This window comes from Alligator sinensis, unplaced genomic scaffold (assembly GCF_000455745.1).
Source record: "Alligator sinensis unplaced genomic scaffold, ASM45574v1 scaffold647_1, whole genome shotgun sequence".
Lineage (NCBI taxonomy): Eukaryota > Metazoa > Chordata > Crocodylia > Alligatoridae > Alligator > Alligator sinensis.
Window position 1 is genome coordinate 261,179 of NW_005842952.1, and position 12,718 is coordinate 273,896.

The 12,718-nt window shown below is 42.9% G+C and overlaps 1 protein-coding gene across 6 annotated transcripts in view; it reads left to right on the forward strand.

The window, feature by feature from the left end:
• PACS2 (phosphofurin acidic cluster sorting protein 2) overlaps positions 1-12,718 on the forward strand; it is a 96,832-nt gene that overhangs the window by 59,097 nt on the left and 25,017 nt on the right. For all 6 annotated transcript variants that reach the window (XM_025192634.1, XM_025192638.1, XM_025192640.1 and 3 more), the window contains one exon: positions 6,121-6,163. In XM_025192634.1, the coding sequence (XP_025048419.1) occupies positions 6,121-6,163 (43 nt within the window). The remainder of the gene's footprint in view (positions 1-6,120; positions 6,164-12,718) is intronic.

Genomic DNA, 12,718 nt, shown 5'->3' on the forward strand with positions numbered 1-12,718 from the left:
GTTGCCATATGATGTCCTCTCTAAATCAGTGCTTGGGACTGGTGCCCTGCTTCCCCCCACCCTTTTTCCAGAGTTAAATAGTGGATTTCTGGGTCTAAGGTTCCTTGGAAGTGGCATAGCTGAGAATTTTATTCATCTCTACGTCCACTGGCCCATCCTCTTTCTTGTATTTCTTTACTTTCTGGCAAAGATGTGGTGTCCTTGGACTCTAGAAACTCCACTGTGTGTTTAAAACGGCTTCTGCTTTCAGCCAAGTACCACTTTGGACTGGAGAAAGGGCTAGGAAAGCAACTTATCCCATGGAAGGTTGCTTCCTTCAGGAACATGGTTTACTGTTTTTGGCAGTGACTTGAGGGAATTTATTTCAGCAAATAACATTGAAAATGAAATTCCATTAGAACTACCTAAGTGAATGTGGTGTTCTCGTGTTGTAAGTATAATAATGGTGTTTATCTTTTCCTTTGGTTGCTTTCTGAAAAGGAAAAAGAGCTTTCATTTTGATTTTACCATAAGGTATATTTTTTTTCTAGGTTCCCTTTCCCATCTTGTTTTTCCTATATTTTTTTTTTCCTGGGCTGGGCTTTTATGCCTTGTTTAACAGTTCCTGCAGGTCTGGGATACTCAATTGTGCTTCAGATTAAATTGTCCTCATTGCTTTTGACACAATTGCCTCTGGTGGCAGAATGCACTCTGAAAGCAATTACTCTGCCAGCGTCCCTTTGGTCCAAAATGTAGAGCTCACGGGAAATAGCTTTAGTAGGAGTAGAAAGGTTACTAAAGAAATAAATTTGGCCAGTATTCTTTGAGGGCATGCACATGTGAAAATGAAACTGGCCGATCTGCATCTACTGCCCAGACGTATTGAAGCAAATCTATCAACATAAAATGTGCATGGTAAAGTGAATTAGAATTGTAACATTTGGCTTTAAAATTACCAGTACAGATGAAGGCATTGTAAAGGTAACATTCATGTTAATATTTGGGCAATTCCTGTTCTTAAGTTACAGTTACTAGAAGATGTAAAATCCAGAAGGGATCAGAAATAAATTTAAGACTAAGGGCCACAGCCACTGTAATTTTAAAGAGCCTGTGCTTCACTGAATGGCTGATGGCCTGCTTCAGACTGCAGGGTTTAGAAACTTTCCAGGTGAAAATGAAAGCTCAGGGTTTTTGAGATGGCAGGCCAGATGTTCTCCCAGAGAATCTCAGAATGGAAATTTACTTCCTCAAAAGACACAACCCACAAACTCAGACTTGCTTCTGTACTTTTTTTAAGCCTTAAAAAGGAGAAGGCAAACAGGCTATGGAAAGAATAGCAAGTAGGGATTGGGGGTGCAGGTATAAACCTTGTTGGTATCTTACTTTGGGCTCTCACACTCTGCATTCTGCCCCAGTTCTGAACCCTCCAACTGGTGGACATGATTGGCATGTATTCAGTCTTCTTTCCACAAAGCTCTCTGGAGCTCTCCATCTCCCTGTTGTCCGGAGGGAAATGACTTCTTTTAAGCCACTTGAGCTTTGTCAAGGGTCTGTTGGAGGCAACAGCTCTAGTTACCAATGCATTAAATTTCTCACCAGAAATTTTATAAGAGAAACCTCCCAGCATCCTGGCATTTGCTCTGTTAAACAAGCCCTAGTGATCTGAAAGAACCAAAACCAGAGAGAAAAGCCAGTCTTTTAGAATGTAGCTGTCTGCGGTGAGCTGCTTGGACTCATTTATTGCCAATTTTCCACCCAGTTTGACTTGCTGACCTCTGCCTCCTTCCTCTCCCCCTTGTTCCGTTTGTCATGGCAAGAGATTGAAGCATGTACTGCCTGTCATAGATGTTGTTGTTGTAAAAGCTTTGCCCCATTTCTTTTGGAGTGTCTGCTCACCTTACTCTGATTTTAACAAAAAAGAAGAAAGGTGGGGGAGAAGAAAGGCCCTAGGAAGAAAAAATTCCATGCCATCTCTGTGTTACACTGGGTGGCTGACTTTGTACATAGGTTGGGGGAGAATGATTTGGATACAAAATCATTGAAATAAGTGTTTAAGTTCCAGGTGAGTAACATCTAATTACACTACACAACACCAAGGGAACAGAAGAATCCTTTAGGAGCAGATGTCTGTTTAGATGACTCACAAGAATGAATGACTGCTGTGTCTGTACTGAAGAATTCTTCTAGGCTTTGTTCATCATGGTTGAAACACCTTGACCACCAGCAGTAACTCAGATTAGCTGGCTTAACAAGGTTACCTAGCATTTGCTTATAGTGTAAAAAACCCTAGCCAGTGTCACCCATTGTAATTCAGGGGCCAGTACAACTTGTGCCTTGCCATTTCTGGATACCTTTTGCATGCATCTTGGGTGCAGCTTGGCTTATCGAAATGAAGGCATTGCTCATTTGTACTGGGAGGATAGGGGTGTGTCACTTTTTTCTGCCTCTTCAAATTCATGCTGAATTTGTGTTCTGCAGTTACTGCATTCTGCACGCACTCCCTCTCTCGTATTGCAAACAGAATGGCCACAATTGCCCCTCTGAGAGTACAAACAACACTCGCTGAAAGAGTGACCTTGGATTATGCCAGAAAAGTAGCCGAGTTTTATTTCCTGACCTATGTTTTTCAGGGCATGTCATGTGATGATGAATGAATTCAGGGGTATCTCTGAACCTGGCCAGACAGAGTTGGCATGTATGTCCCTTGAGCCATAGAAGGCTGGCTCACATCCAGTAGACAGTAGTAACACTGGCAGTATCACAATAACAGTGCCAGTAACTCTTGTTGAAGGGTGGCAACACAGATGTGGATGCTGTAGGGTGAGACCACTGCATTTGCTGTGCCATGGTGGTACATGCTGACAGTCTGACCCTTCATGCTCAGGATGGGGAAGGCAGAGTCTTAAATAACAAAGGTGTTTCCTCTCCCAGCAAGAGTGCCCAGTTTAAGACCCACAGGCAACACCGTGGGCTAGATGATAGGGCTTCATGGGTTGAATCTGGCGCACAGGCCATGTATTTGACACCCTTAAGTAAAACCATATTAAATCCCAATTGTGTAAATGGTTTTTAAATTCAGAATACTTTGTCCTATGGAAATTAAACTGAAGCAAATTAAGGGCATTTTAATTCTGAATAAGTATCTATACATGCATTTAATATGGTTTAACAAATCTGTTTTAATTCTTATTAGTTTTTTTTGAGCATCTCCCCCATTAGACAAGCCCTTGTTTTAATTATAGGGCTTTCTTTATACTTGTCGTAGCATCTAGGGGCCAGTATGAACCTACAGCCTGTTGATGTTTCCCTGGAGAAATCTGTAAGACCATTAGTAGGAGTAAGCAAAAATAAGCAAGTTTCTATACAGTACAAAAGAGAAATAATTATATATTTAATCTTCCAACCTAAGTGATTTTTTTTTAGAGTTAGTACTTCTAACTGACATTCCATTCAGTTGTCATTTAAAAAACTGCCATCGCTCATCGGGGATGGAGGAAAGGGGGTGGGGAATCTTTGCTACTTTCTCTTTAAAAATGAACAAAGTGCTATTAATGAATGACCAACTTCTCAACATTCCTTGGAAGGGATCTGCATTGTTGCCTGCCATGAAGGTCCTCAGCAGAACAGGCTTTGTACTGGAACAATGTGTGTGTTTGGTTTTTAGTGCTTAGAGCAAAGAACTTGAACAGCAGGAAGATTAAGCAGCATGATACTTGCATTGCTCTACTGGCTTAATGGTTAGGTAGCACACGGTTATTTCAGACAATGAATACTCTGAACCTGCTGAGACCAAGGAAACAAAGGACTGGAATTCCATCAATTGTTCCATCTCAGCAGCTCCACAAATGCCAGTTGTCCACTGGGGATTTGTCAGATATGTGGCTCAATTGCATTTCTCAGTTTGAGGTATTTTAGTGGGGCATCTTCAGCTGGGTTTCTAAAGGATGCACTTTCACCGTCTCAGCTGACATTGTAGTTAAGAGTGTAACCGAAATAAAGTCCCAGGCATCTGTAGTATCTTGTCCTCACTCAGTAAGATGGAAGCATGAAGAAAACTGTTGGAGCTGGGGGGCAGGGAGTGATTTGGAACATTGGTTCAGTTTGGATGTGCCCAGGAGGGTTGAGACCATGCAGGAGTGAGTTGTACCCTGCTATGGTTCAGACGAGGAAGGGGCTGTGAGTGAGTCACATTTCCTGTAGGTGTGCACCACCCTTTATGTAGCACTTGAAAGAAATGGTCCAGCCTGTACTAATGGTACAGTTGTCAGCACCTTCCCTACTTTCAGCTTGATTTAATATGCAGATTGGGACTCTAGTTAGCCCTGTTGTAGGTGTTGCCTACTTCGCAAAGTTGCCTCCTTTGCAATATTGCAAGATCCAAGTACTTGAAAATCATTACTTTGTTCTTTAGAAATTATCAACCATCATTGTTCCCCACCTACTTTCTGAGTTTGGCTGCGGACAGGAAACCTTCCACCCCAGACTTGTTTCATAGTTGGTAGGGTCGGAGGGGACCTGAGCAGATCATCAAGTCTGACCCCCTGTCATGGCAGGAAAGAGTACTGGGGTTAGACGACCCCAGCAAGGTGTTTATTTAGCCTCCTCTTAAAGACCCCCAGGGTAGGAGCAAGCACCACTTCTCTTGGAAGCTAGTTCCAGATCCTAGCTGCCCTGACAGTGAAGTAGTGCCTCCTGATGTCTAGCCTAAATCTACCCTCTGCCAGCCTGTGACCGTTATTTCTAGTCACTCCTACTAGCACTCGGGGGAACAGGGACTTCCTCAGTGCCTGCTGGTCCCCTCTGACTAGTTTGTAAATGGCCACTAGATCCCCCCCCTCGGCCTTCTCTTGTGGAGGCTGAACAGGTTCAGGTCCCTTAGCCTCTCCTTGTAGGGCCTGCTCTGCTGACCCCTGATCATGTGGATGGCCCTCCTCTGGACCCTCTCAATGCTGTCCACATCCCTCCTGAAGTGCAGTGCCCAGAACTGGACTCAGTTTGGTCATGTCCATTTCAAAATGTAACTTGTCTTGTACACGCACACAATTCAGGTTACTCCAGTTCCTGCTCAAAGAGTCACTCAAGTTATTCCCTCCTGACCTTTGCCATTCTAATCACCTACCTCCTTTTTACATTTGGGGCATCTCGGTGGTTCTTCAAAGGCTTTTGTCCCCAGCAGCTGCCATCTTTTCCTCCCCTTTTCCTCTGTCTCTCCTGCCTGCTGTTTCTTTCTTTCACTGACTTCTCACCCTGTGTCTGCCATCTCCAATTGTTCTGTCCTTTAACAGCTCCAAGTTTCTCTTCGCTTCCTCCATCCTTTAGTTTTTGAATTCTGGATGGGGCTTCTGTGATGCTTCTTTCAGAATGTATGTAGTGCCCTCTTCACACCTTTTGGCATTCATAAGGGGCATCTTCCCTTGTCCCATCACACCCCCTAGAACTAGACTGCCTCTCCTCCAAGGCTGCTTTGAGTTCCATTGAGCATCGTCAACACTGACCTCACTGGTGTGCTCCATTCCTACTCTGGTGCCTCAGCTTTGTTTTGGGCTGTATTTGTTTCACTTGGGTTGTAAGCTTCTTGTTGCAGGGAGCATGTGTTCTTGTGTGTGTGCCTAGTGCCATACAAATAATAATGTGTTACGGCTTGTAACCCTATGGCAGGCTATAACTGCTTTAGTGATTCTGTGATTTACAAGGTATGGCACATGACTCCAAAAATGGGACTTGTGAAGGCAGTGCATTCAGAAAGCTCCAGTTACTAGTAAGTGACCTACAGTTCTCCATATTGCAGGTGTTGTATGTTGTGACACAGATTCATTTCTTTGTAACAGGAAAAACATTTTTCTGTAACTATTGCCATGGCATTAAAGCATGTTTCTCTGTTTAAAAAGAAAAGGGAAAAAAGCAAATGTGAAGGAGGGAGATTGGTATATTCTTTAAAGAAAGTTCTCCCTGACAAAATATGAAATCCTTTCCAGCCTGCGTGGGTTGTCTAAGTAGTGCCAGAGGATGCATCAAGAAAAGTAATAGAAGTGGCGCTTGTGCACTTTTCTGTTTCTGCTGCATGCTTGAGAATAAAACCTTAAAATGAACAACATTTTATTGTGAAATAAGCTATTAATGACTTTCTCCATTATTTTTCAGCCCTGATGAAGAATCCTCCCAGAAGTTCATTCCCTTCGTTGGGGTGAGTATTGTGTTGAAGATGCAGGTTCAAGCTGGGTGAATTTGATGAAGGTAACAAGGTTCTGATTGTTTTAATCAGTGTACTGGCACTCATAGATCCTTAAGTCAGAAGGGACTGGGAGGGGATCATCAATCTGACCTCAACCATAGAAAAGTTTTAGCATGTCATCTAGTTGTGGTTTTTTACTGAGTCTAGACCATTCCATGTTTGACTAAGGGAAGTCATCCAGAAAGCAACAAGTCTTGAGCTGTAAAGTTCATATTAAATTAATCAACACCCTTTTAATGAAGTTGAGCAAGGATATACCTGTGAATTTTTTTCCAAATTGAAAAAGCCTTGCACTTTTTTGCTCTTTGTAACAGTCCAGTCTTAAAGCTTAGATTGCTTGTTTTTGTGCCCGTTATCTTTGGCTGGATGAAACTGCATAATGTAACTTTTAGTAAAACCCTAAAGTGAGATTTTTGACAAGCTACAGAAAATATAAAGCTCAGGAGAGCAGATACTTTAAATTTTAAGCTTTTAACCACAAAGTCCAGTCATTGAAGTTTAAGTACTGTAGTTAAGGGTATCAATATCAAACCTTATATTACCAACAGTATGCATATTGGTTGTGTGTAAAGGAATGCATCTGACATCACTATGTAGCCTAAAACTTTAAATAAATTAATGCTGTTATTTTACCAATAATTTCAAAATGAAAAAATAAAACCTTTTGGAAAAAGGAACCTCCAAATTGCCAGGAAACAAAAGTAGCAGAGTGATCACCTTCAAATACAAATCTCCCTTAGTTTACTTTTTGCTATCAAACTACATTTAGCTGCTTATTCTCCAGTAAACTGGTAAATGGTTTGCCACCCTTTTAAAGCAAGTATTTACTGAATGTATAATCAAGATGAAATTAATACACCAGGAAACAGACATCCATGGGTTAGTTAGAATTGTATTGTAAATATAAACATTTATAATTATACAAACATGTGAAAACATGCATAAAATGGACTGCAGATCCTCACCCAGTGTTTCTTGCATTAAGTCCATGACTTTTGTGAGTTAAAGTATCTCTTCCTCATTTTCCTTCTGTCATGTTCAGAAGTTTCTATCCTCCTCTACACTCTAGTCCAATTTTTGGCCCTTATAATCTGCTGAAACTGCTCTTGCTAAAATGTCCTACAACTACTACTTGCCCATAGTTGAGACAGTAATTCATCATCCTCTTCTTTGACACCTTTGATAACACAAACTGTGCTCTTGTTAAAAAAATATGAGCCTCCATTGGCTTACTGCACTTCACCCTCTCCTGGTTTCCTTGGTTCATCTCATGTTCCTTTGTTATGTCTTTAGGATGATCCCCATTACCTCCTTTTTCTGGGGGTCCCTACAAGTCTCTCTTGATCTCTTTCTCTTTGTGCATCTTTTCTTTGGATAGGTTCATCCATGGGCACAAATGTAGCTATCTTCTCCTTGAGGATGATTCAGACCTGCTTCTATGCTCTGGATCTTCTGGCCAAATTAAAATCTTACCTTGCCTGTCTAGCATCTCTTCATAATTAAACAAGCCACCTCAAGCTCAACCTGGGTAGCTGTTACTCTGAGCTTAAAGAAGGAAGGTCACTGTTTTTGGTAAAATCAATTGGGATTTTACTGACTGCCTATCACTGTTGTGGCTGATTTCTGAGTCTCTTATGGTTTGTTAGCATCCTTTTGGTTATCTATACTTTTAGACCTGGATATAGTGTCCAGTATGTCTCTTCAGTTCCATACACAGGAGTGAACCTCCTTACTTCTCCTGAATATTTCCCTTCTTGTATCAGGGGGTCAAAATAGCTCAGCTTGCTTCTGCATCCAGTTCAGTTGTTTATTCACCAACTGAACAGGATGACCAACTGAACTGGTGAGACTTTGTTCTTCAGGGTCATTACTTTCCAGGATAAAGTCCCTGGCCCTGTACATATGCCCTATAACTTTTAGTTACCAGATGTGATCCCTTTAATCCTTGCTTTAAATTCCATGTTCAAGTAATCAAACTTGTTCTGTAAAACTGATCAGTCCTTATCTATTACTCGAATATTCATCATCTGTGGACTGAATTACGAAACTATTTCAATACTATTTCTCAACAAAACGGAAAGCTATAAATAGGATCTCATTAAAAGTGCCCCACTTAAAGGGGAGGGAAAGGGGATTCCTACATGCATTTGTTTTCTAGGATATAATTACCCATTAATCCAGAACATATAAATGTGCAGTACTAGATCAAATATTTTGCCATGGCTCTAGGATATATCAACCTGGTTATCATCAACAGCTGAATTTATAAACTTATCAAAAATACTGGTTTTGACAAAAGACCTATATTGCAGTCAGCATAATTTATAGGAAATATTGTATCATCTTTTAATACTTCAGTGGCAGCATCTCGTACTAGCTTTCCACAGTCTTGCTCCTCTCTTGCATTTGGAATACTTGTTCAGCATGGAATCTGCTAACCTAGCAGTTTTTCCCCAATCCTCATATTTAAACTTTCATGCAAGTAAGTGCTTCAGACTTGAGGGGAGTATAAATTGCTGTTGCATTTATACAGCTTTTGTAAACACATTGAAAGACATAGAAACTTGTCACCTGACTCTACTTAATGCTCCTGCTGCTGTTTCTTGAAGCACAGTAGTTTTACTGTTCTCGGGTTTCTTTCCTGTTTTGGACCAGGTCCTTTAATCCCCTGAGACATTGAGTTAGAAGTTGAGCTAGAGTGGAAAGCAGGATTCAACTGAGTTCTTTTAGCCACTAGATGGCTCTTGTCATTTTATTTTCATTTTTGGTTTTTTAATATCTTTTGCTTTTATATACGGGTGTGACTTAAATTGGCTATTTGTGGTGTTCCTGTTTTAGATTAGCATAATACAGTTTCCATATGTGCCTTCCAAAGATTCAACTATTTGTAGAGCTTAGGTTGCCTTACTCTAATGGTGACCCGTGACACAACTTCATCTTCCTTTCATTTCAACACCCCTCCGGTTTAGGACAACAAATCCTGGCTTTGACTCTTCACTGCCTTAAATTACTTTTATTCCAAAGATGAATTATGCAGGCTGTTCTTATGCTTACAAGCATTTTCATGACCTTGAATGTCATGTAAGATCTGGAGTCAGTTGATTTTGTTGAGACCCGTAACGGCTCTAGATCTATGTTGTATTACAGAATGTTTCAGTTCCAACTCAAAGGCATTAGGTTTTAAATGGTCTAAACACCACACAGCACATCCTGCAAACGTTATAAAGATCTCTATCTTGGCTTGATCAAGTTTCCTACTGTGAGGAATAAAACTAAGTTTGAACAATCCTGGTTCACTAGATCTAAAGCTATGAAGGTTCATTTTCTTTTTAAATCAGTAGCACCCTCCTGCTTCAGGGCTTGGGTAACCAAAGGAAAATATTCTTCCTATCCTGGAAGCATAGAACTAAAGAGGTGTTGGTAGATTTTAATTTTTAAATGAGGATCTGGTCTCATGTTGTTCAGAGACCTAAGGCTTGAACTTGTTCTAGCTTAAACCGTTTTTGTTTTTAAATTATCCAAGCATGCCATTTCCAAGAAGAACATCAGTGGAAAAATCCTAACGGGGAAATTGAGCAATTAAGTAAAAAGGAAAGACCAGAATTTGCAGCTGAATCTTAAATATATAGTTGTTAGCTTTCCACTTCTTCTGTGGTACGTTCAGAACAATTAGGAACACTTTAAGTAGTGTTATAGCAGGAGTGGGTAACATATGGCCTGTCTACTGACTGAATCTGGCCCATGGCTGCCTCTGTGGTGTTCCACATCGGGCTGAGCACTTGGCCACCTGCAGCCACACCAGGAACAGCCCTGCTGGAAGCTGCACACTGGGTGGGGCCTGAGCCATTCTGCTCCCCACGCCTCCAACTGTGGCTCCTGCTCCTGCCCCTGCTGCACAGCTCCAGGCGAGGGGGGGGGAGCTTCAGCCAGGTGGCTCCCACCTCACGCTCCAGGCGAGGGTGGGGGAGCTTCAGCCAGGTGGCTCCCACCTCAGTGTGTGGGGCTCTGGTTCTAGCTCCAGCTCCTGGCCACTGTCCACCAGGAGGGTAGAACAGCTCCATCAGCCCAGGCCCTGGCTAGCATGCAGCTTCCAGGAGGGCTGTTCCCAATGCAGCTGCACCTGGCTGAGTACTGCCCTGCTCCCCTCGCCTCCAGCAGTGGCTTCTGCTCCTGCCCTTGCTGCACTGCTCTGGGTAATTGGGTGTGGCACAGGGTAAGCTTCATCTGGGCGGCTCCTGCTGGAGGTGAGGAGAGAAGAGCAGCATCAGGAACAGCCCTGCCAGAAGCTATGCATGGGCCAGGGCTGGGCTGGGCTAGCGGGCACATCTGGACGGAGTTCAATCCCATGCAGAGCACCGCGGGCAGTCACAGATTGGACAAGCTCTGCTACACCCCCTCTTGCCTCTCCCTCCCTCCTTCTCCTCACCCCTGGCTGGATCCCTGGCAGAGCACCCCACTCCTTACTCCCCTCCTCCCCCCCTCAAGGGCAGGGCATGCAGGGAGCAGATCATGGTCATCCTGTTCCTGGACACTGCTCCCCACTCAAAGCCCTATAGAGAATTTTGGTGAGCTGTTGCTTGTGGGCAGGGGAGGGGGTGCTGACCGGGCCCACAACAGCTCATCAAAACTCTCTATGTGGCCCTCAGACCGAAATAATTGCCCACCCCTGTGCCATAGCACATGGCAATCCTATATGTGGTTTTACATGTTAGTCAGAGTTGGGTTAGATTTGTATTTGGGTTAGATTCCTCCAAACAAAATGCTGTGTGCTGCTTTTTGTCACCTGGGACTGTGGTTTGTTGGTTGGTTTGCTCCCCCAGCTTCCGTCCAAACAAAGGCTAAATCCATACCCCATTTTTGTACTAGGGGAGCTTTATCATTATAAAGGGAACACTTTCAGAGGAGTATTGTTCTTGAACTCACAAAGATGGTCTAGCCAGAATGGTGCTTTTGCTGGATACCATGCACGCAGGAAATTAGTCCCTGTTCTGAAGGGCTCGCTGCCTAATCTGTAAAAACCCAGGTCCTGCCTGTGTAGTACAATGATTGCAAACCTGTGAATGTTGTGTTAGCAGCTTGTTGGTTATCAAGGGACCTTAACAGGATGCACATTCTTCCTGGGGGGGGGGGGGGGGGGGGGCAGAGGCATTCTTGGTATGAAGGCTTTGTTGGAGCTGAAGCAGCCTTCTGCTGATCTCTCATGTTAAGTGAAGGATTAAGTAATTTAGTTTGAAGTCATCTTTGTTCTTCCTATGTCAGGGTATACATGCGACTCCCAAGCTACAGAGTGCAGCTCTGACTATCAGGACCCCTCTAAACATTCAGGTAAAGGCATGATAGGAACTGATGCACAATCCACCCAGTCGTTCCTCCTGCATGCCACAAGTGTATGGCAGGAGGTGTGATTATGGTATTCAGCATAAAATCCTATCATGCCTTATCATGCTGGTCTGAGGAAAGTCCGGGAATGCCACCCAGGCTCTCCTGCACCAGCAAGCAAAAAACTCCTGCAGCTCCTGTCAGCTATAGGACTTGAATCTGTGGCAGTATACCAGAGCCACTGGGACCAAGAGTCTCTTGGCTGCAGACTGTCTTTTGGCAGCCCTATAGCCACCAGGACCAAGAGCTCTGCAGCTGTTTGGCACCAAAACTTCCATCAGCTTCAGGCCTCTCCATCCTGGCAGCTGTGGGGCACTGGAGGGGCTGAGAAGTTCCCTCAGCTACAGGACTCCCAGCCCCCTGCTACGTGTGCAAATTAAAGCTGGATTGCAATTGGCAATAAAGATATTGCACACTTTTGAGCTCTAACTTTATAGCTGGTTGGACCTTTTTATGGTGTGTTAATGCTTTGTACATGTAGCCAGACTAAATTAATTGTGCAATTAACCAGTTAATTGTGTAATGCATGTAACAGGTAGCGGAGGCCTCAGAGTAGAAATGGAAAAGGTCAAAAGACTGACTTCCTGATGTTGAAGCTACTTACATTTATCATCCTTTACGCCTTTTTTCCTGTGTTTCATATCGACTCATTGCAGTATATTGGCCACTTTTCTCCTACTAATGTTAGTCTCTCAAATTTAAGTATCAGTCTTAAGGCTTCAGAATGACTTTCAATAGTCTCAGAGACTGTTAACTATAACAATAAGGATGATTGGTTTAGAATATAAAACGTATTTTGTTTCCCTCTCCCCCATATAAAGTTTTAATAAATTGATGCTATGCACTGACTGGCTGGTTAGGAGTCAAATCATCATGTCTCAATACACTTATACTCCCCTAGTGTATGTTAGCCTTAGTGCCCTGGTCAGGAGCTCCAATTTGGATTTCCGTATCAAGAGCTGTGATGATCCTCTAACATTAACCAGTGCTGGAGGCATTTATTTTGATGGTAGATTATCAACTGGAAACTATTACTTGCTGTGCTGTAGTATAGGTATTTGGCCAAACAGCACCCCAGATGTGGCTGTGTTTTGATAATAAGAGAAGAGGCCTGTCTCTACAGGTATG